The 23603-nt window shown below is 43.6% G+C and overlaps 2 protein-coding genes across 3 annotated transcripts; one reads left to right on the top strand and one right to left on the bottom strand.

Moving 5' to 3' along the window:
• The first annotated feature begins 952 nt into the window (after positions 1 to 952).
• LOC108877753 (biotinidase) lies at positions 953 to 4111 on the top strand. The gene is made up of 6 exons (XM_018667904.2): positions 953 to 1428; positions 2130 to 2279; positions 2486 to 2637; positions 2742 to 2919; positions 3031 to 3597; positions 3674 to 4111. Exons 1-6 carry the CDS (start codon positions 1189 to 1191, stop codon positions 3950 to 3952), a joined length of 1566 nt encoding a protein of 521 aa, XP_018523420.1. The 5' UTR covers positions 953 to 1188; the 3' UTR covers positions 3953 to 4111.
• Positions 4089 to 22584, bottom strand: LOC108877712 (serine/threonine-protein phosphatase 6 regulatory ankyrin repeat subunit A). 2 transcript variants are annotated; one of them, XM_018667850.2, is made up of 29 exons: positions 21939 to 22584; positions 14140 to 14223; positions 13198 to 13276; positions 12254 to 12324; positions 11500 to 11700; positions 11315 to 11402; positions 11053 to 11195; positions 10820 to 10927; positions 10630 to 10734; positions 10028 to 10106; positions 9731 to 9845; positions 9425 to 9507; positions 9278 to 9341; positions 9107 to 9175; positions 8820 to 8960; positions 8600 to 8711; positions 8397 to 8423; positions 7950 to 8024; positions 7641 to 7842; positions 7423 to 7510; positions 7150 to 7267; positions 6811 to 7030; positions 6603 to 6690; positions 6434 to 6517; positions 6196 to 6344; positions 6021 to 6103; positions 5736 to 5818; positions 5534 to 5625; positions 4089 to 5435 (listed from the first exon to the last, which is right to left on the bottom strand). In XM_018667850.2, exons 1-29 carry the CDS (start codon positions 21963 to 21965, stop codon positions 5137 to 5139), a joined length of 3177 nt encoding a protein of 1058 aa, XP_018523366.1. In that variant the 5' UTR covers positions 21966 to 22584; the 3' UTR covers positions 4089 to 5136. The 2 variants fall into 2 exon arrangements, with proteins under 2 accessions (XP_018523366.1, XP_018523357.1); XM_018667841.2 differs by lacking the exon at positions 21939 to 22584 and adding an exon at positions 16279 to 17035.
• Positions 22585 to 23603: the final 1019 nt, after the last annotated feature.

The following is a 23603-nucleotide window of genomic DNA, read 5'->3' as shown; positions in this document are numbered from 1 at the left end:
AAGAACAACAACTGGAGCAACAATAACTGGAGCATCGCCAGAGGAGAAACTCATTGAGGACGTCAGAGGATTTTCACCTGTCTTCAGCCCCTACACAGGAAATCAGGTTGGGGGTGAGAGCTGAAATTAATTAAATAATTACATTGCACTCACCCAACACCTACAGCATAGACATGACGTTGACACTGACTTGAACTGACCTGAACTTAACTCACAAGGACTCATACACATGACACACACTCATTTTATTGTGTGTTTTTATTGATTTTAGTGTTTAGCAAGAAGTTACAGTTATGTTACCCTACTTAATCAATGCAAGCTAGAACAGAGCGGTCATCCATACTAAAATGCCAAATGCTGGGGGCCATGAGGGAATTTTCTACCCAGTGTGGTTTTGCACCCTCATTTGCGCCCTCAGTGAATTTCCCACAAGTGAGATAAATAAAGTCTATCTTATCTTATCTTATCTTGCATAGATATTCCAGTGGTGTGATTGGTTTTACTGAGCATGGCTGTACAGAGTATAAGTTACAGAGCTCATCCATCTTGTAGTATAGATTCATATAAATCCATATATATCTACATATATCCATATATAGCCATTAAGTGTTCACATAAGTTGGGTTTGCTCATATTGCTCACAGACTGTATAATCATAGTGAGAATATCACAGTTGAAGTTTACTGTTCTAATAAGGGAAGGTCTTATGTGTGTGTAGAGAACACATTAATCTTAAATGACAGGCCACTGTGATCCAGTATGATGATACTAAGTGTTGTTTATCAGAACTGTTCTCAAGTGCGAGCCATCAATAATTATACAACTGACCTTTGGAAACCTCCAACCTGTGCCAAAACTCTTGTGCAAATGTCCTGTTTTCCAATTGATTCTAAACCAAATTTGTTAATGGTTTGACCATGAGATTAGGCAAGCCCAAGTAGTGAAGTTGACTAAAGATGTGTGATGTCACAGGTTGATCAATTTATGATAGGACCACAAGACAGACGGACAGTGTTGATTGGAGGATTGCTCTGAGAGAATTACACCCTGCGAGTATAATATTCTAAGCCCCCAGCTTTAGCTTAACTTTTCTGCAGAAAACCGACTCCTTGATCTTTTGAATAAATAAAAGATTTTGTGAAGAAGCTACCACAAGGGTATAACTAGTCAGTCGCTTTTATACCACTTATGTCTCTCATGGAAGAAGCAATGTTTTTGTTTGCTACCATTTTTGTCAGTTTGTCTTTCATGTCGGCCACTGGTCAAACAGAGCCCGTTCCTGGTTCCACATACGTGGCTGCTGTGTATGAGCACAATGTAATCCTGAACCCGAACCCTCGTGTCTCCGTGTCCCGCTCTGCTGCACTGCAACACATGCAGAAAAACCTGGATATCTACGAGGAGCAGGCTGCCCGGGCTGCCCAGCAAGTAAAAACAGGACAGGAGAGACTTGAAAAACTAAAAAACTAAAATGTGTTGTTTTTCAGTTTAAAGAAACTATGTTGGTCATTGAGTAATTAAAAATGATAGTTCTTTTTATTTTGTATCTATATCATTGAATATTATAAGCTTAAAAATAAGGTAGCTCATTCTGTCAGGTGTAGTAAAATGTTTTAAAATGCATTAAATTGGCTTTAAAGAAACTGACAATCATAATTCAAATTCCAGCTCAATACACATGACAGATTTTGTTTGTTTTTCTGACCATATTTTTTGCTGTAGCAGTAAAACAGTATTCTGTTCATTTTTAACTCAGCCTCTCCACTCTTTGGTCTTTGGCAGGTGAACCCCTTAAATAGAGTCTCAGATGCCACCGCCATTGCCACTTGCTATAAATTACATAATACTAACAGTTACTTGAGCTTGGATCATAAGCAGAGACCACTGATTTCAAGAATTAGTGTCCGTTTGATAAATGACATAAACCAGACAATACAATAAAAGGGTCATTCCTTAAACATATAATGGCAAGGTAGTTATGAAGGGAGGCATTACTGTAAATTAGTTTGTGTCCCATGGTAAATTTGGCCATGAGTATTTTTTTCTCTTTATGATCTCCTAAAGAAGCACATTTAATGTCTCTGAGTTCACAACTACATTAATGAATCTTGTCACCCTCTTTCTGTCAGGGTGCCCAGATCCTTGTGTTTCCTGAGGATGGTCTTCATGGTTTCAACTTCAGCCGATCATCCATCTCTAGCTACCTAGAAACTATTCCTGACCCCGGGCAGGAGAGCTGGAATCCCTGCTCAGAGCCCGACAGATACAACAACACTGAGGTGCACAATCATACTTTTTGATTTGGTGCCAATGAGTTGTATGTAGTTGTTCAGGTCTTGCTCTACGGCATTCTGACATGACAAACCTCTGTGATGAGGACTACTTTGACATGGAGACACCATTGGCTGTTTGGTGTCTTGTCTCAAGCATGACAACTGTGTTACATTCAGAATATGAATTCCAGGTGAATGTGGTTGTTTTGTAGGTTCTCCAGAGGTTGAGCTGTATGGCACGCAGACACAATCTCTACCTGGTGGCCAACATGCCTGACCACCAGCCTTGCCCCCTGAAAACCAGCCCTTCTTCCTCCTGTCCGTTTGATGGACACTGGCAGTTCAACACCAATGTGGTTTTCAGGTGCAGTATAAACTTAAAATAGTGGTTGTTCAGATGAAGTCCATTAAGTGCACAAATAGAGCTTCCTAGTCTACATGAACTGATCAGTATCTTGTTTCAAACAGGTCTGATGGGCAGCTGGTGGCACGCTACCATAAACTGAACCTGTACTACGAGCAAGAATTTGACACACCACCACAACCTGAGATCATCACATTCGATACACCTTTTGCTGGGAGGTTTGGCCTCCTCGTCTGCTTTGACATCCTGTTCCACGAGCCCACAATTTCCCTGGTGGAGAGGGTAGAAAAAATATACATTCATAGCTACAAGAAAATATATTCCACTCTACTTTGCTGTATTTAGTCTTCATCTCCTCTTGACCTCAGCCTTTCCTATTTGCACCTCTTTTAGGGTGTACGTCAACTGATCTTCCCCACAGCCTGGATGAATGCACTCCCCTTGCTGGACTCAGTCCAGTTCCAACGGGCATTAAGCCTGGGTGCTAATGTCACCCTGCTAGCGGCCAACCTTCGCTTCAACCAACAGCGCATGACAGGAAGTGGTATCTACACCCCTTTTTCTGCTACCTACCACCATGCCCGAAAGGGAGATCTCGAGGAGGGCAGGCTGCTGGTGGCCAGAATACCAGTCTTAGACCCACTGTGGGTGGGGCAGAGCATGGCCACGGAGGAGCCCTCATCTTCTCAGGCTACGGACTCTGGACACTGTCACCAAGGCAGCTGTTTTCAACCTCCTACTCCTGTTTCTCCCTCCACTCCCACCTTCATCTCATACATGCAGCGCGACCCATACACATTTGTCCTCCTGAATGAGACAGAGGGCAAACTTAATGTGTGTTATGGCACTTTTTGCTGTCACCTGCAGTACCGACAGTTACCAGAAGGGAACAGTAAAGAGCTCTATGCATTGGGAGCATTTGCTGGAACTCACAAGGTGAATGGAAGCTACGTCCTGCAGGTACGAATGAGTTGAACTTTCAGCATTTAAAACTGGTTAATGACACACTTGTCATACAGTCTCTCTGTGTTTCCAGGTGTGTGCATTAGTGCGCTGCGCAGGGTTGGAGACAAGTTCCTGTGGACAGGAAGTGGAAGAGGCTGAGACTAAAATGGACTTCCTGTTGGAGGGGAAGTTTGGGACCAGATACGTGTACCCATCAGTTTTGGCTAGCCATATGGTCCTGGAGCAGCCAGAGCATCTGGAGAAGACTGCTGATGGCAGAATGACCATGAAGCATTCAAACATGACTGGTGGCCTGGTGACTGCCTGTCTGTACGGACGAATGTATCACTTAGACCCTAAAAGACCTTGAAATAGATGTGTGCGTCAGAAGAGAGACAATGAAATACACATACAAATTAATTGGAAAAATATGAACTGTACTGACCAAGATTAGGAAGGACAGTTCAGCTGTTACAGATTTGTACTCAGTCGCATACAAACTGCAATAAATCAAAAACAAATATCTTTATTCATTCGTTACTTCATCTTTACAAACATTGCACCAAGTAGTGTTCATCCTCTGCCTGAAAGTTGCTTGTTCCTAAAAAGGCAATATTTATTAATGTCTCTTTCTCTCTATCTCACACACACAAACGCACACACAATCTTTCTTACACACACATATGCACAGTGTCAGCCACTTTCTCCTGTCTCCAGTACAGTACACAGACATTAAGTAGTTTACAGCATTGCAAGTTAAAAGTTCCTTGGGGTGCTCCTTTGCACTGTCAACCAGCTGACTCCTGAACCAATCATACAGTAAATGGGTCTTACATCCACCTGCTGTCAGAGTCTGCTCCAAAGGACTCAGCCTCCACTCGGAATAAATTCATAGGATTCAATAATGACTTCCTCTCCTGGGAATCAAAGAGTGGTTCAACATCAGTGACGCAGCATTACCAATATGCATGAGGGGAGAGCCATCAGTGTCTGCCACGACAGCTTGGAGAAAAGCTCTGAATTAAAACTCAAAAGTACAGTAGAGGAAAACGGCTCATCAATCACCTGGTCCCATAAGATTGTCTCTCTGTTTTTTTTTTTTCCTTTAGACTTTCATGACAAAAAGCTGTCCTCTTAAGTTTTTTTTCTAGTAATAGTTTAAAGAAAAACAGTGAAAATGCTTAAAACCACTCCAGGAAGTAGCAGCAAAAAGGAGCTGCATTTAAAAAGAAAAATGACACTGCTTTAAATTTAAAAAGACACTGGTCATACTGGTTACTGACCGTACAGTGATGCCGTCTGAGAGAAATGTAGTGTGTATTCACCTTACTCTATATTTTAGTACATTATTTTCCATTCCCTGGGTACGGACCTTAAGGAGACAAACATCAGGTTTACAACAATTATTATTACTTAATTTGAAGAGGCTTACCTAAAAATAATCTGCTCTATTTTCTCCATCCTCCCTCTCTTTCTGTCCCTTGTCAGTGAACTATTAAGGCTCCTGAGTGGCTGGCTAGCCTACCAGTATCGTGGGGCTCTGTCCAGCAGTCCTCAGTATGTCTCAGAGTCTGAGTCGTTCAGTTCATCGTCTGCAGAGACAGAGGACAGCGGGCGCTCCGGCCTGCAGTAGGAGGCATGGTCAGGCCGCAGAGGGGGTGGGGTATCAAAGGCCACGCCCTTGGAGATGTGATTGGAGGTTGGGTGGTGGTTGATGACTGTCTGAGTGAGAGAAAGTGCAGGTATAGCTGCTATGGTGACCATGGGGGAGGTGGGCATCATGGAGTTGAGGATGAGGGCCAGGCAGTCGGCTACATCACGGTTTGGAGCGCAGGCCAAAGCTGGAGTGTAACCTAGGAATAATAGGGATGAGGAAGGAAAAAAAAAAAGTTAGAATTTCACTCCAGAGCTACGTGTATGAATGGTGAGTGCGTGCGCTACATCAGCTGACCGTTCTCGTCCACCGCTAACACACTGGCTCCTTTCCCCAGCAGCTCCTGGACCACCACCGTCAGACCTTTCCTGGCTGCTACATGCAGGGGCCTTAGGGAGGGTAGAGAGACACAGGCTGTTAAAATAGATCCAGTTTGAACTTAATGGGTTATCCCACTGCACAGCTGAGCGCCTGCCTGCACCCCAGAAGTGCTACGTACGTCTGGAGAGCAGCATTGGTGCAGTTGATGAGGTTCCTGTCACTGATCTTCTCCAGGATCAACAAGGCACTCGTCTCATGACCCTGAGAGGAACGGACAGTGAGGGACAGTGAGAAATGAAGCTGAGTTGTTGATATTATGATGGCAGCAGAGTTTTAATACTGAATAGGTCATTATTTTTCTTCCCTTTAGTCAGAGATCCTTATATGTATCCACGGACATGTTAATATCCACAATTCACTATGGCCAGTGCATAAAAAAACATTTCCCGTCCCTTCCTGTTACCTTGCTGCAAGCCAGATGTAAAGCTGTGTTCCTGTTTGTGTCCTGTGGTGCCAAGTCTGCTTTAGCGCTGCTCACCAGCACCTCTGTAACACATGAGGAGATGGTTACATGTCAGAGGTTTAGAAATCTAAGGCCAGTAGTATATCTACTGTATGTGTCGGTTAAGTGTACCGACCCACAGCATTGGTCTGTCCGTTAAGAGCTGCCATCATCAGCGGTGTCCTCCGCGTGTTCGTGTCGACTACGTTCACCTGAGCTCCGTGGCTCAGGAGAAGGGAAACACACTCCACGTGGTCGGAAAAAGCTGCAGCGTGAAGAGGGGTCCTGCACAACCACAAACACAGGTGACATTATACGAACAGAGACTGTAGTCAAGTCCTGTTTACCAGAATATGATGTGATGAAACTCCTACCTGCCCTTAGAGTCAGTGGTGTTGACGATAGTTGTGCCCAGGGAGTCAATTAACATCTCAGCCACTCCCTCGTTATCGTTCATGCTGAAACACACAGTACACGCTGTCACATACCGTCAGACCAATGTCCATCTACATTACAACATCATGAGTACAGACATTGTCTTACACAGCACAGTGCAGTGGACTGAATGAGTTTCCCTTAATCTTCCTGCACGCCTCCTGGTCTAACAACACCTCCACACATGCATCATATCCTGGAAAGACAGAGAGAGAAGACACAAGGGAGAAGATGTAAATGCTACTTTGCTGTGACCTAAAAAGAACACAGGTATTGATACAGGTTTCTCAAGTGTCCCATGCTTGTGTCCCAGTACCGTTGTAGCAGGCCCAGTGTAGCGGTGTGTAGCCCTGGTTGTCAGTGAGGTGTATGTCAGCGTGTGAGGCGCTGGTGGCCTGCAGCAGGGCACCCAGGGCACCCACACGGCCGCAAGCCGATGCCAGGTGAAGAGGGGAGCGGCCCCTGATGTCCCTTACACACACACTGGCCCCCCGCTGGAGGAGGGCCTCCACACACTCCTCCTGGCCTGTCACTGACTGTGTGCGCAAATTAAAAAGTGGAAAACATCAGAAATGATAAATAAATATATATTATAATAAAATTATCATTTAAAAAGTAATGTTAGTGGGTGTGTGGCGATGTGTGAATGTCTCACCCCTCTGTGTAGTGCCGTCCTTCCCCAGCGGTCCTGATTCTCTACACTGGCTCCTTGACTGAGCAGAGAGTACACACACTCTGTGTGTCCGTTCAGCACTGCCAACATCAGAGGAGTCCTGCATACAGGGTGGAAATATGACATAAAACAGTTATTTTCTTTAGTGTTTGGGTTCAATAAGTTAAAGTAAAATACACAAAATAGTAGCATAACAAACTCTGTGAAAGCCTCAAGCCTAAGCCATTTTGTCTACGCACACACATACACACTCACTGTCCGTTGATGTCTTGTACGTCCACATTTATGCGTTGGTCGTTGTTGCTCATGAGCAGGCGCAGGCACTCTGGGTGGCCATTCATAGCTATGGCAGACAGACACACACATGCTGGGGCATAACTCACTGTTCTAAAGCAACGACACGGTTTAGCATTTTACAAGCCAGAAAAGAAACCTCGTTCAATGTGATGTGAAGGTGCCACTTGCGTATGTACCTGCAGCGTGTATGGCTGTCTTTTTGTGTGTGTAGTCGTGGGTCATGGGTGAGGCGCCGTGGTGCAGCAGCAGGGAGACACACTCCTGATGACCCCTAGAGCAGGCCAGGCTGAGGGGGGTCCGACCCTCTGGGCTGCGAACGTCCACATCCAGCAGGGATGACAAGAGGACCTCTAATGCTCCACAGTGTCCATGGTAAGCCTGGAGGAACCAAAGACACACATGGTGACACACACAGTTTATGTAAAAGCACTGGTAATGTACCTAGAGACAGAGAAATCCTGGGTCTGACAAACCCTTGAATTTACCGCCAGATGCAGAGGGCTGACAGGTGCCTGGTTCTCTGAGTCACTCAGGATGTCTGTTCCTGATGTCTCCATTAACTGAAATAGAGAGATGGTTCATATATTACTCATCTCAGATTCAGGTTTGCACATATGGCAAATCATTGCCTCATTGCTCAGAAATTAAGCCATGGTCACACTGCTCCCTGTGCTCCAAATTTACTGCAAGACAACAGGATGTAACTACACAGGAGACTCTGCAAATGTGTGTGCCACGAAGAGTTTGCTATTAAATAAAATGTTTTTTTTTTCTGAGATGCATACAAGCTTGACCTGTCAATTGTTATCTGACCAGCAACACAACAGGAGGTTTCACAGTTGCTCCATTTGCCCAGCAGAGGGAGCTACTTACAAAGAATCAGTGTAAATTCTAAATTGGTAACAGAGAGTGACGTAAGTTTCTTTGCTTACCACATCAAGAGGTGTCTCACTTGCCATCTAAAAGAAACAGACAAAGATTTTTAATTATGCTATGACAAGTGTAGTTTGTAGTACAATTACAAAGTCTTTTAACATATGAAAGTGATCTGATTTAATTTGCATATTTTTTTTCACGTTTTATGCCTCTGTGTAGGACATGCAACATTCTCACTCAGTGTGGTAGCTGTACACACCAGTTCCAGGCAGAGTGTGCGTCCGTAGGCTGAGGCGTAATGCACAGCGCTGTAACCCTGTTTGTCTCTCACTGCTGGATCAGCATCGTTCCTCAACAGGTACTCCACACACCTGACAGAAGACAAAAGAGAATTGTTTTTGTTTTAAACAAAGGCCTTCATCTGACACCGAGGACGCTTTGATACTTAACTTTAAATGACATCAGTTAGTAGAACTTACTTTCCATCAGTGTCAGCAGCAGCAGCATAGTGCAGGGGGCTGCAGCCTCTCTGGTCCAGCTCATTGATACTTGCCCCGGAGCCCACCAAGGCAAACACACACTGGTAGTTGCAGTTGGCTGATGCATAGTGTAATGGAGTCCTGTGAAGGTCAGAGAACCAACGTTATTTATGCCAGTGAAGACGTCATACTCTCCATCTACTCACCGCAGTGTTTACCAATGTTTTCACCCCTTATTTTATTTCCATTCCATGCACTCCTAGATTTGACCTACATGCTTGGCTCACCTTCCAAAGTTGTCTTTCCTGTTAAAATCTGCTCCTATGTTTAACAGCAGGTTCAGACACTCCAGGTTCCTGGTAGGAGAGACAGTTGATGTTTAGTTCACATACAAACCTTTCGCAATCAGGACTAGAAATGAAACAACAATAAGGCGGTAAGCAAGAATAATGACTCACCCTCCAGCTGCAGCAGCATGTAGACAGGTCCTCCCAAAGTCGTCAGGGGTGTCTATGTCAAACCCTGCGCAAAATATGCAATCAGCATCAATTTGGATGTCAGCTGGGTGATTGCAGCAACAAGAATGGTGTCAGCATGAATGTTACCTGAGGACAGCAGCTTCCTGCAGCAATCTGAGAAGCCGCTGAGAGCTGCCAGGTGTAGAGGGAACATCCCGTGAATGCCTCTCCTGAAAAGATAAAAGGCACAGAAGACAAGTCATTACAGGACATGACGGGTAAAGTCTGAGCGTAGGTGCATTTTTGATGACAGAAAGAAAACAAAAAGAGGTTGAAGGAATGTTTAACCATCTCTAGTCATCGTATTGTTCTTTTTTGTGCTTCTTAATACCAAAGCACATATTAAACTGAGTGGGAAGATAGACAGATGGTTGAATGTCAATTGTTACTAACTTGGCGGTACTGGCTCCATGTTTGATGAGTGCTGTGATGATGAGCTCATGGCCATAGCGGGCAGCGATGTGAAGGGCAGTGTTTCTGCTCTTGTCCTCGCAATCAATCTCAGCTCCTATACACACGTCAATAAAAACTTATATATGTGTGTATTTACATTAAAACAACATGAGACAATCAGCAAAAGTCCAGATCATTTTGCATTTTGTGCAACATACAATATGTAGCACATTGACAGACATGCAAACCGATTTGAATTGAGGCATGAAGCAGACACCACACAGTAGGGACTCTCACCATTTTGAATGAGGGCCTGAGAGCAGGAGAACCTTCCATGCGTAGCTGCCATGTGGAGGGGAGTCTTACCGTCCTTACTCTGCACAGATGGAGGGAGAGACAAAGACAGACAAAGACATGATTCTGATTTTCTGAATAAAGCCTAAAGTACATATCAGTGTTGCAGTAGAGTGCCAATGTAGGCAGCTGACTCAATTGTGGGTCTAAAAAGCTTATAATGAGCAGAAGCCATCCTAAACTCCTTGTGGACCACACACACACACACACACACACACACACACACACACACACACACACACACATATTCCCGGAGCAGCTTGCAGCCTCAGGGAGCCACCCCCTCCTCCTCCATCTTCCATATGGCCTTGCATCTTGAGGCTGTGAGGACCCAATATCAGTTTCCATCACTGCTACCAAAGTGTTAACAACACTGTCACTTAAACTTTCCACTAGATGCTTAGCAGTGTACGCACTGGTAAGAGCTGAGGACACAGGCTCTCACTCACCCCAGCTCTATCACTATCAAGCAGTAACTGTTTGTGGGCTAAATGTGTGTGTCACAGTGTGAAAGTGTGTGAAAGTGTATCTGCATACGAACACACCCGCATGTTGATGTGAGCTCCGTGGGCTAGCAGCAGCTCCTGGCACAGTGCTCCCTGGCGTGAGGAGGAGGCAAAGTGGAGAGCAGAAAACCCTCTCTCATTCACCTGAAGCGAAGCACAAAATAACACATTTAAATACACATACAGTGACCACGAACATACTTTCTCGCACAGACAGAGGCATACACACCTGGTTGACATTGGCCCCCGCCTCGATGAGCTCACTGACCACCACGTCCTGTCCATTGTAACAGGCCAAATGGAGTGGGGTGTTACCATACGCATTCACCTCGTTCACCTACGCAAAGAGAGAATCTGTGTTTATGTATGATTTTTCAGGAACATGGTGTAAGATGATTTAGCAAGGTTCAAGGGTCATTATATACAAATGAATAACATTGCTAGTGCATGATGTGTACTGACATGGACCCCCAGGTTCAGCAAGTAGTGCACTGTGCTGCTCATGCCACTGGAGGCGGCTGCATGGAGTGGGGTGTAGGCCTTCTTGTCCTTACAGTCGACCTCAGCTCCACTGGCCACCAATAACTTCACCACCTCCAGGTGACCTGAAACAGAGAGAGAATGAGATGAGTCAAGTTCAGCCCAGCCAAGACAATCCACCCTGTCCTGCTGATTGAATTGACCATTAATAAAAAAAAAAAAAAACATATTACTGTAGTCTTACCCATGTAGGCTGCCCAGTGGATGGCTCTCCTGTCCTTCTTGTCAAATGCATTAATGTTGGCTCCTCTGGACAGCAGCAACTTCACCATCTGTCACACACAAAAGCAAATTAAATAGGTGCTGTTGGATGTTTGTCAGTGTGTGTGTGTGTGTGTGTGTGTGTGTGTATGAGAAAAAGAGACCAACCTCTACGTGTCCACTGAAGGCAGCGTGGTGCAGGGCAGTGCGTCCCGCTCGGTCAGACACGTTGACGTTGCTGAGCAGCGGGACCAAAGCCTCGGCGCAGCGCACTGCCTTGTTGCTAGCTGCTACGTGGAGCGGCGTCTGCCAGTTCTTGTCCCGAGCGTTCACGTCTGCGCTGTGCTTCAGCAACACAGCCACCGCATCCTGGAGGGAGAGGGAGAGGGAGTGAGGGTCAGGGTGTGCAGACAGAGGGTCTGCTTTCTGATATGCCTCAGCATTCTAACAAAGTGCAGGCCGGTGCGTGCAGGTGGGTGTATGTGGGAGGTTATAAAAGTCTTTGCTATTCTTAGGGGGTTTTCATGCCGACAATAGCAGTGAGTAGAAACTACGCAAGGGGCTGTGTTAGTGTGGGCACGCTGCCCAGGACCAGGCAGAATAGGTAAAGACATTTTGAGGGCTTATCAAACACCAACACGCTGGTTATGTCTGTTTGCCCCTTTAAGGCCAGAGTGTATAAATCTGTCAAATTTATCACAGCAGCAATAATATTCTCCTGGTATGTGTGCTTGCAGTGCTAATATCATTGGGAAAGTCCACTTAGAAGGGCTGAATCTCAAACAGGGGTTTATCTAAGGTATGAAAATCTCTAAAAATTTATTGTTTCAGTGCATTTTCATTACTTGTGACAAAAACAGTTACAAGAAGAAGAGTCTCCCAGGGTACACATTAGTGTGTGTGTGTTTGTGTCATGTGTTACCTCACTACAAGAGGCGACAGCTCGATGAAGAGGAGTCAACCACTTGTTATCTTTGGCATTAACACGGGCTCCTTGGATGAGAGAAAGAGAGAAGGAGAGTGCGAGAGAGAGAGAGAGAGAGAGAGAGAGAGCCATCAGAGAAATGTCAACAGTGGAAGACATAGCAAAGAAAACAATGTCCACTCATTGAAAGATACGCTGAAGGCCCAAGATAACTAAATGAGTGTGTGAAAAGCAAAAACTTTAAACTAATTGTTTAAAAAAGATTTTTACATGACCTATGGGATGTGGGTCTTGTGAGTCAACAGTGCCTGGAAGATATAAAACTCCCCATGATCCTCTTTGGCACAGCCTAGGGGTTAAAATAGCCCTGAAGCTGCACCTGTTGCTAGCTCCTCACATTATTGAGAAACACCAAACACACACACACACACACTCGCACACACATCCTCCCTTCCACTCTACTCCTGCGTTACGACAGAGATGGCCCCACCTCCTGACGTGCCCAGCTGACTTCACAGAAAGCCGAGCCGACACAGACCAGATCAGATGATTTGATAAATCACAAGAAATGTCACCAGTGACCGAGAGAGCTCATGCGCTGACACGCACATGGTGACTAATGAGGCAACAGCATGTAAGGATGAGAGAGATGAGGAACATGCAGTGGCTTTGAAGGGTTTAGGAAAAGCACAGAGCAGGATGGAAGGAGGATAAGGTAATCTGAAAGTAAAATGAAGGGTGATAAATAAATGTTTAAATGCACGAGGAGAGGTAATATGGATTCACAGATGAAACTCACTGCCAAATAAATGCATACAAGAGTGGTTGCTGACAGTCAGTGTGGATGGATGAGTAAGCTTTCAAGTAGAGGTGGACGAATATTAGGTGGAAATGAAATCGAATAGATGGCTGTACAGACTGCAGGCCAGTGGAGGGTTTACCTGAGAGGATGAGCAGCTCGATGATCTCAGCGTCTCCCAGGTAGGCTGCGGCATGCAGAGGCGTCCGCTTCTCATTGTCCTGACAGGAGATCCCAGACCGAAAAGAAAACACTGATCAAACTAGAGCATTGTTTCTCTTTTTCATACAGACATGGGCCTTGAAACACATGCTCATGGGCAAAAGCATACATCACATGAACAAAATCCATAGACCTCACACTGTTGCAGACCACAAGAAACATGAGACTAGGGCCACAAAAGGGGGAAAATGTCTGTCATCTGTTTCACTTGTGTTCTTCACTTTGCTCCATCACTCCACTACACCCTGCTACTCGCACCCCCACCTCTCCCCTGCTCTCTCTCTCCCAGTGCAGCAGAGAGCAATCAGCAGAGTGGGGCTATAAACAAATGTCATGTGACTGCAATGGGCCTGGGCCAGTGTTGCTGACTCCAGGAGGACTCAGTGTGATGACCCCAGCACTATAGACCAACAGAAAGACAGAGGCACAGAGAAAAAAACAAAGACTAGAAAACAATGGGATGTAAATTAAGGAAATATATATATATATATATTAAGTAAGAGAGACAAGGGAGAGATAGAGAAAGTGATGGCAGGAAAAAAAGGAGAGAGATATCGGGTGAAGGTTGTGTCCTTAAACCATTGGGGAAGGTAGAGTGTTATGAACAGTTCATGTGTCCTGCGCTAGTTGACAGCTATATAAAATGGGGAGGGTAAGAAACTGCCAGAAGGCACTCTCAGTCAGTCAGTCGATCGATGGCAACCCAGATCAATCGTAGCCTGCTGGCTAACTGCTGTTCTCCCTGGCGTTGTTTCTATGTCATGGTGTGTGTGCGTATCAATGTGTAAGCCACAGGGGCGCAATCAGAACAAAAACTACATAAAAGAAAATCTGGGGAAATAGCAAGAGGAGTGTGACTTACCTGAATGTTGACATCCTCTTTCTTGAATATGAGAGAGCGAACCTCATCTGGGTCCACGTTGAAGATAGCTCTTAACAGAGACGGCTACACAGATGGGGAAAAAAAAAAAAGATGAGGAAATGCTGATGCACATTACTACATCCTTGATTTGCAAGGCAGTCATTTTCTATGCTGACACTGTGTTATCAGTTAGAGTTATGAGAGGTACAAATGGGAGAGTCTCACACACACAGACACTATAATCCTGAGCTGGGAGAGCGCCATAGGTCACAAATGGCTATATATCACGCATTTGTTTATGACAGTAGCAGCTGCAGCATACAGCACATAAACACACGGATGCGTGCATGCACTGTTGCATAAAGGTTTGAGTCTGTCTGTGCGGGCTGAAGCTGTGCTCTGTTGCCATGTGGTGCGAGGCCACTTGATAAAAACATAAAGAGATGTAAAAGACAAGTGGAATGTGGGAAAAACATCACAGGTTGTCTATAATACAAATGCATTTCTTCTTCCCCACAACTATTTATTAGGGTCAATTAATGTTCTTAAGAAGAGATGTCAAATTCCCTTAGAACCAGAAAGCTGCAAATGAATAAAAAACACAAACACCTGGGTACACCTCTTTTACCGTCTCTCACTTTAGTTTAATTTATGTTCATCTGTTTCTGTGTTAATATAAACAGCTGGCATGAGGATGAGCGCATGGTGCCGCCTGATACGGAGTGAGATTTGTAAACAGTGTTGCTCAGCAGTCATCATAAACCTTCAAGAGGCAACAAAAGAGCACGAGACCACTCAAATTAAAGGTTAAAGGAAGTAACACTATATTAAGCTCACTGGACACTCAGTTCAAAATACAGTTCTCTCAAGATGTTTTTACACCAAGAAAAAGATAAGATTAACTTTATTAATTCCACGCAGGGGAAATTTGCTAAATTTTCTATTTGTTTTCTTCCTGACCTTTGTTTTATCTTGGACAACACAGAGACCTTGATGTTAAAAACAAAAGTGAAACTAATTCATCTACAACAGAATAACTTTGGTCTGTATTTTGTATGTTTTCCTACATCATATTAAAGAATACAAGCTCTGTTATTTTTACATGAATGCCTGGAAATTATGGAAACATTTTATTACATAGACACAGCTGATATTTGGTATTACAGTGCATATAAACAGCAATATCATGACCTGCTAGTTACTGTGATAATTATTGTAAATCACTTTGTGTAGCTTACCGACAAAATTCACTATAAGCAGTGGTTTTTTTTGTGGTGCAACATTATTGGAAATGCACTGACAAACTAAACAAACATAAGAACACTAACATCATGTTGCACACCTAAGGGAGGTCGTAACTGCCATTCTCTATTTTGCAATTGAAATACTGTCTGTCTCACTGCCAAACTTTTTTTCACATATGCACCCTCTACCCCACTAAGAGCTGCTGAGGTAAAGTGAGATTGAAGACATGCCATTCAGTACTATATAAGCACTATGATGTGAACCTGCTAGTTACTCTCAGGCTCTCTCTGTTCCCCATCCCTCTCTCATTTCGTCCCAACTAAAAATAAGCGGGGCTGTCAGGCATGTCGGCATCTGTCTCATGCCTGTTAAAACTGATGAACACTGAAACTATGTCAAAGATCGGAGAAGGTAGACATGGACTGAGAGCAAAAACCCTGTCATCAAAGCCGGAACATCTTCTCTGGCTTTCCCTCCCTCTCAGTGTAAACTTCAAAGAGCAGCCTTCTGAGAATGAAAAGGATTATTACCATGTTTCAGTGGTAGGCTTGCCCTTTATACAGCCAACACTGGAGACTACAAAGGCCTAGGCTTTGCTGATAATCTATACAAACCAGCAGTCATCTCATATAGCAGAGCAACATTGGTGATTATATTGGTAGCTATATTTAGCAATGGACGACGTGTTGGCCGTGCATTGTATTTTAATGCAGTGGGACGTGTAACTATGCACTTCAACACAGGTTCAAACTTCAGAGCAGGTATGAGAAGTGCAGTAGCTTGTTTGCTGTCATCTACACAAAAACTAGGTATGAGCCTTAAGTGTGGCAAAAACACAAATTCAACAGATCTGAATTCAATCAACAGAGAACCAAACAGAAGAGCCCATCTCACCTTGTCCTCCTGAGCAGCAGCCCTTCGAGAGGCATGATGGGATCTGCGGTCTGGGGAAGATTTGGGCTGAGGAGGTGGGGATGAAGAAGAGGACTCATCCTCCTCCACCTCCTCCAGCACCACGATACACACACGGCTAGCCCGTTCCGACCGCATCAGGAACACTCACACACACACACCGAAACAATCACTTACACACTCTCTCTTTCACACACACATAAATACACAGTGTTCCCTCTTACATACGTGCACAATTCAGGAGCACAGGGGTCAGCAATAAATCCCATAAACAGAGTGATTTCCTTGTAAACAAACAGTGCACATCTTCATGTAAAATCCAATGTGAAATCCAGCTCTGTCCTCTATCTGCCAGTGTTGCTTTGCTGCATGTCTCCTCTCTCCTCCTCTCCTCTGTCCTCTCTCTAACCCACACTCGCACTCTCTGTGAGCAGCAGTAGCGGAGGCAGCAGGGAATTCCTCTGCGTAATGGTGGCGGTAAGCGGCATGCGGCAGAATGAGCTTGGGCTGCCTAGCAGCACACAGGAAGCTACATATCCTCACTGCTGTGCTGCAGCCAGGAACACACAAACACACACACACACACACACACACACACACACACACACACACTCACACACTCACACACACAGACCCTGTGATTAGCACAGATGGGGGCCGTAGCACCCAATGTATGTGTGGGTATGCATCGCTCGTTTCAGGCAGACTGCTGAAGCCAGCTCTTTCAGGAGAGGAGACAGAGAGAGGGGGAGGAGGGGGAGTGGAAAGAGGGAGAGGGAGAGGGAGAGGGAGAGAGAGAGAGAGAGAGAGAGAGAAAGGGGAGGGGAGGGGTGTAATTGTAGGCAGGTACCTAGGGCACTACAACACACAAAGAAATCTGAAGATGAATGGAGCAGAGGACAAAGAGGGGGCACAGGACAGCACTAGGTGTCAACTGATTACAGACAGTTGACTGAGAAACAAGATCACTCAAAAATATAATATTTACAGAAACAGAAATACAGAGGGAAGAGTTAAACACAAAAGGGAAAAAACACAGGATATACTGGACCGAAAGGACAGTCAAGGCCCTATTTTGATACCTAATTGTTATCATGTCCCGTCCTGGATTGTGCCAATTCATGTGTCCCTTGAGTTCAAGGATAACAGCATGCTGTAACAGTTTTAAGTGTAATAACAAAAGTGGAAGTAGAAGTGGAGGTTTCACAGTAGAGAATGAGACGCAGCACTACTGATTCTTTACTGAAAACCTTGCTACCCTCAGCAAACAATGCCACGTTGTATGTTGTGAGCTTCAACACTTGAACATCTATATCATATTTATAACCATATCATGATTTTCCGATCCTTGTTTTATGGATTTATTCTTAACACAGCGCTGCTCTTTGGTACTGTACATTATGTGAAAAGGTTAAGGCACTGAAGATCTCCTTAGATTCTATTAAATGGCAAAGCTTGAGGCAATCTAAAAAAATGTAACCCACATAGCATGGTACAAGGGAAACCACATGCACTACAATGTTGTGTTGTTTTTAGAATTTGCTAAATGAGATTTTACTGGTCTGTATCTTCATAAAATTGGTGCTAAAATAGAGGTGGCCTTTCCCTCTAAATGTGAGAGAATAAAAGAAAATGGATACCAGATCAGTGTGTGTGCTTTCGTGTGTGTGTTCTAGTATCCCCCTTGGTGTATCGGTGGCATAGCTTCAAAAGTTCCCATCTCCTCATTATAAAACTGGAACAAACTGGCCTTCGCCAGAGAATGTGAGGGTAGCTAACAAGACCAGTCTGTGCGTGCATGTCTGTGTGTGTGTGTCTCAGTCTCCTTCATATTCAACACAGATCCTAAAAAGAGCAATCTTGCCAAGCCACACAACCCCATTAACTCAGAGGGAGGGACGGAGCAGTGAGGGAGGACGAATGAGAGGGAGAGATTCATTTGGACGGAGCCTTTCTGTAAGCCTAAGTTTTGAGTCTAATGGACTTACCATTTATAAACTTAATATGAAACACAGCTACAATCTTTCTGTTCCTACAGTAATCGAAGTTGACGTTACAGATTTGCATCAAAGGCACAAATAAAGAATGATGTTTGGGAAGCAAAGGATATAAACAAACAACCAATGTTTTGTCTATCCCACTTGCTAGCACTGGGGTATTCTCAGCAGCGCAGCCCAAAGATGTTTACAGAGCAGATTTGTTGCCATTTGCCAAACAGAAATGAGCTTCTGTGATCTGTTTGTGTATTCATGTGGGTTTAAAGATGTAATCAGGACTGAAAAGGCTGGAAAGCCGTGGAGTAGACTGGAAAACTTTTACATCGAGAGTGAGCAACAGGAAACAACAATGAACAGTCTGACAACAAAAACTGAGAAATCGAATCTGTAATGTGCCGGACATGTTTTCATTAGGCAGGCGGAGATCAAATGACTCCGTTAATGCTGAGCTGGTGCTCACATAGCAATGGGAAACTAGGAGAAACATACAGAAGGCAAACAAGAGGATGCTGGCATAATATTATCACAAAGACACAAACAAAATTACAGTGGTGCCTACGAGCTTCACTTCACAAGAGAGTACCAACGTGACGGCACGCATGTGTGAGTGAAAGTATGCAGGCTAGCGCTGACCTCTGCTGTGACCCTGCAGCAGGATGCACTGTGCATAATGTAATCCTAGCCCCGAAACACAAAGGCCACCACGTGTGGGGGTGTGTGTGTGTGTGTCTGCCGGGACACATGCTCACACAGACAGCAGCAATGAAGATGCTGACATGCAGAGATTTCAGAGCTATAAAGACCAAAAGAGGGTGATCTATAAAAGCTTCTCTGTCATGACATGACATGTATGGTATGCGCATTCTGACCACAACTACATGCTATCCATTGAATAATTTAACTGTTTTGAGGATATGTCGCCAACACCACATAGATCTGAAATGATATAAGTTGAGTACATTGTGACAAAGTGGCTTCACCCTCATGACCCTTTTGTAGAAGGCTCTACTTTTCACTAATTTTAAATCATTTCCAAACAATATATAATTGTAGTCTATGTGTTTAGCTATTGTATGGCATTTGATCTTCCCTTTAGGTGACATCTTTATTAATTTTGGTGATCTCTGATGACCAAGTATTGTATCCTAATGGTGGCCTGGTCCACTCAGTCTGTCTACTAGTAAAATCACAGTCATGATGATTCATTTAATGGATAAGCCAGACAGTTAAAAAACTGGGACCTATAGCATTTGCTCTGTAGGTATACTGTACACAAACATGCAAACAAGATGTTACATGGCACTTAGAGGCCCTTCGGATACCATCCATTAACAGCATACGGCTGATGTACATCTGAAAAGCCCTGGTCAAGTGAACACACAAAAACCTACAACACTCACTCTTGTATGCTTGACCTTGTGTTTTCATTGTATGTGTTCTTGTAAATGTCTTTTCCATCCCTCTCCTCAGGCAGCACCATAGCCTGATTAGGACAGTCTTGCATCCCCTCCTAAGCGATATGGCACCCTCTAGAGGACAAACAGAAGCCCTGGCCAAAAGTGACACTCACTCCCATCTCCAGTCCTGCCCCTTCTCATTGTGACTATTTTTGTCCCTTTGTCCATTTCTCTGTCAGCAAGCACTACAGAGAACAATGGAGAATAGAGAGGGGGATCTAATCACATACACTCTTCCGTTCGTGGAATGACTGTCGAATGCCCGGAAGACTGGTCAGTCCAGGACAGGCCACAGAGCTGCACAATCACTGACCCACTTTGAAGTTTTACCCAACTCCAGACTTACAAAATACTATCTTATTATTACCATTTAGTCCACTTCTGGACCAACACATAATTCGATTTTCAAAACACATCAACCATAATAACTTCCATAATAATCATTTTCATTTAATTAAGGTCTTATTACTATTCCATTTAATAACTGATTAACCATTTCGTGTATGAAATGTAATAAATAATGCCAAACACCCATCACAAATTAGCCTTGACATTGTAAGTTTTGTCTCATTAACAGTCACAAAACAAATGCAGTACAATTGCAATGATATGAAAATATGATGTTGAAAAAGCTGAAGCCAAGGAATATTTTGCAATTTTACTTGATGTTTAGAATGATTCATAATTTCAAAGACATCCAATGTTCATGTTCAACATATAGACACAAACTAGACTTAAGTATTTGTTAATTCCCTTTAGTAGCTCTCTTTAGTAGTTTGAATAGCTCCCTCAGTAACAGACTGCTGCATCTGCGGTGACCCAACAATAAACCTGCACTCTGGACTCCAGTTTCTGGTAACTTTAATTGCACATACTTTCATCTACCTCACTGATTATCACCATTTACCTATATTACAAACTGCACATTTATGTTTATTACAGTTTTTTAATGCTGATTTTTTTTTTTTACCCTTCTGTGCCTTTTTTATATTAAATTATAGTTATCTTTTCTTTTTCTATTTTTGTCACTCTTGTTTCTTGCTGCTGTAACATGTAAATTTCCCACAAGTGGGATAAATAAAGTCTATGTTATCTTAAGATGTCATACAGCACACAATGTCACCTCGATGTGATTAGCTGCACTTGACAAAGTGAGCCAAATGGTTATTTCACTGACAAAATATTAAAATAACTGACTATAACAACAATGATGACATCAACTGTTTTATTACTGATGAATGTGTGTCTGCCCACTACAATGCCCTGGGAATGACTGCCTTTAGTTCCCTGCAGTGTTCACAAGAGCCGATTTGAGCCTGTGGATAGTGTCTGAATCATGAACTCAGCTGGAGACTTCGGTGCCAGCACCACCTGCTATTTTAGTCTGACAGCCTTTCTTATCTCCAGCAACAGGTGACTGTCCACAGCTGCCCCAGAGAGAGAGACTGTGCTGATGGGCTCAAACAGACAGCTGACAAAGCAGGCTCCCGGGATAAGAAAAAAAATCATCGGCCCGCAGTTAGTTAACTCGTAAATATCAAACCCAATTCGAGGTAAAACGTTTCACAAACTTTACGCCGATAGCCTTATAATGGGGTAACACCATACTCGTCTTACATGAGTTCAAGTTTCGAAGTAACATTAGCTCAGCAAGGGAGTTAGCCTAGCTATCCAGCTGTGCTCACCAGTCCATCACCACCAGAAACAAACATATAGCAACAGTTTATAAAAAACACCGAAGAGCAACTGTGTTACCGCTTATCTGACATGAACCTGGTTGTTTTAACGGAACTAAGTTAACGTAAGCCAACAGGTGACCGTTACGTTAGCACGGTTTCTACGTTAACTGGTTGTCCGTTTGCTGGTTACTGCTAGCTGGTTAGCTAACATGTCAGATGTCAGTTGATTTATCAGTAAGAACGATAGCAATAAGCAACATTAGCATAGCCACGCTACATTTACTTTCACATTTTCATTTAATTATCAGACCGTTTTCAGTCACAACATACACTTGGCTTTTTAATGTTAGTAAAGTTAAGCTATCAGTAGGATGAGCAGTCAATGTGACAGGGTGTTGACTGGTTACATGTAAACACTTAAGCAAACTAGCGTCACTTCGTTTTACGAGAAGTGACACCAGCGAGTTAACTTGACGTTAAATGTCAGCTAGCCATGTAGGTGAGGTTACCTGGTCTTGTATCTTCAACACAGCCATGTTCCTCGTGCAGAACCAAAAGGAGGCAGCAACTCGCCCGAGAGTTACTGTAAATTAACCGGGTGGTGGGGGTGGAGGGAACTGGATGAGGACAGACTCTCCTGAGCGGAGTCAACCGGTGCTGCTTCCCCCTTCTTCCTTCCTTCCTGCCATGGACAAACTCACCACATCATGGGACAGAGATGACAAAACGGGAAAGTTTAGCCAGAAAACACACTCAAGTCAACGAGCTGCATTCAGCATGATACCCAGCTCACACTCTGTGACCAAAGTTCCCAACACTTTCATTGACCACATTAACCACTAGACCTGTAGTGCTCTTACAAGGACACGGATATTTTCTGCTTCTATATACAATGACAAAGGTCATATAAGTCCAGTTTCAGATAGATACTATTAATACCATCAAATACTAGGTAGAGACATCAGGAACTGATAATTACTCTAGGGTAGTACGGAGGTTATAGCCTTTTAAAGCTGATTATTTTGATTATTTATTATAGTTAGAAAAAGATATTCCTTGAACTTGAATATAGACCACGTTTCATAAGGCCCATAGTGCAGTAATGTTTACTGCACTATATTTACATCAGTTAATGGTAAAATCTACTTGTTGCAGTATCCATCTAAACCTTTTCACTTTCAAACAGCTGATTTATGAAAAAACAGCACAAAAATCTGACTGTAAAGTTAAAAAAAATTGTATTAGTATTAGAAGCTGATAAAATTGCATGACATGAATATAATGATATACAATAAACAGTAAATGTTAGCACACTGCCCCACACTATGACTGTGTCATTTGTCTCAGCACCACAACACTGGGCTGACGTCTCCCACTAAATAAATTTTACTGTTGTGGATCAGATTCCAATAATCACAGCAGCTTTTGACGCATTTATGACATCTGTAGGATTTCACCCATATGTGGTTTTTAAGCTGAAGACGTAACAGTTGGATCCTTTGGTCTGCGAAATCTCCTATGCCGTTTCAGACGGGAAAAATTCAAAAATTGCATTCCACATATTCCACATTTGTTTCTCTTTGTGTGGCTTTGCAGGTGGTGGACTAAACTCTCTGTTGACTGTAAATGTTTCCCACAAATACAGATTTTGTCCTCTGTGTGTGTTTGCGCACGTGTCCTCAGTGTGTACATGTAGTGGAAAATCTTTCCACATGCTTTACAACAGTGAGGACCTGTTGGATTCTGACTGGCAGATAACAGTTTCAATTTCTTCATATTGAACCTCATGGGGGGTAAAGATCTTTGCACATGCCTTTTCCTCTTTGAACTGAGCACTGTTAAACATGAACAAGGTGTGTGGTTCTTCTTCCACTCCTCAGTCTTGCTGCTGCTTCCATTCTCAGCAAGAGAGTCCCTAGCTGGCTCACTGATATCTCAGATAAAACTGTCCACACAGACGATGTTGAAGGCTGAATCTTGGGAATGATCCGCCTCCAGACTTGTTCTCCCACTTGACTGTTACCTTGTTGTATCAGCTCACTTTTTATCTGCTAGTTGCTGTGAATGCTGAAATTCCAAGGCGACTCACTAAGGATCAAAGTAGAAAAAATTCAGTAGTTTGCATTACAAGCTTTTACATGGGTTGTATTAATTAACTGCAGTGAAGGTGAAGT

Source organism: Lates calcarifer, linkage group LG3, assembly GCF_001640805.2.
Source record: "Lates calcarifer isolate ASB-BC8 linkage group LG3, TLL_Latcal_v3, whole genome shotgun sequence".
In the NCBI taxonomy this organism is placed as follows: Eukaryota; Metazoa; Chordata; class Actinopteri; family Centropomidae; genus Lates; species Lates calcarifer.
Note: the sequence above shows the minus strand (reverse complement) of the source record. Positions and strands in the feature narration are given on the sequence as shown.

Coding starts and splice junctions, on each gene's coding strand:
- LOC108877712 (XM_018667841.2), bottom strand. CDS start 16,434: ATGCGGTCGGAACGGGCTAGCCGTGTGTGTATCGTGGTGCTGGAGGAG. Junction 11,701..12,253: donor CTGTCGCCTCTTGTAGTGAG/GTAACACATGAC, acceptor CTCTCCCTCCAG/GATGCGGTGGCTGTGTTGCT. Junction 5,436..5,533: donor GTTAGCGGTGGACGAGAACG/GTCAGCTGATGT, acceptor TATTATTCCTAG/GTTACACTCCAGCTTTGGCC.
- LOC108877753 (XM_018667904.2), top strand. CDS start 1,189: ATGTCTCTCATGGAAGAAGCAATGTTTTTGTTTGCTACCATTTTTGTC. Junction 1,429..2,129: donor CTGCCCGGGCTGCCCAGCAA/GTAAAAACAGGA, acceptor TCTTTCTGTCAG/GGTGCCCAGATCCTTGTGTT. Junction 2,920..3,030: donor CAATTTCCCTGGTGGAGAGG/GTAGAAAAAATA, acceptor CACCTCTTTTAG/GGTGTACGTCAACTGATCTT.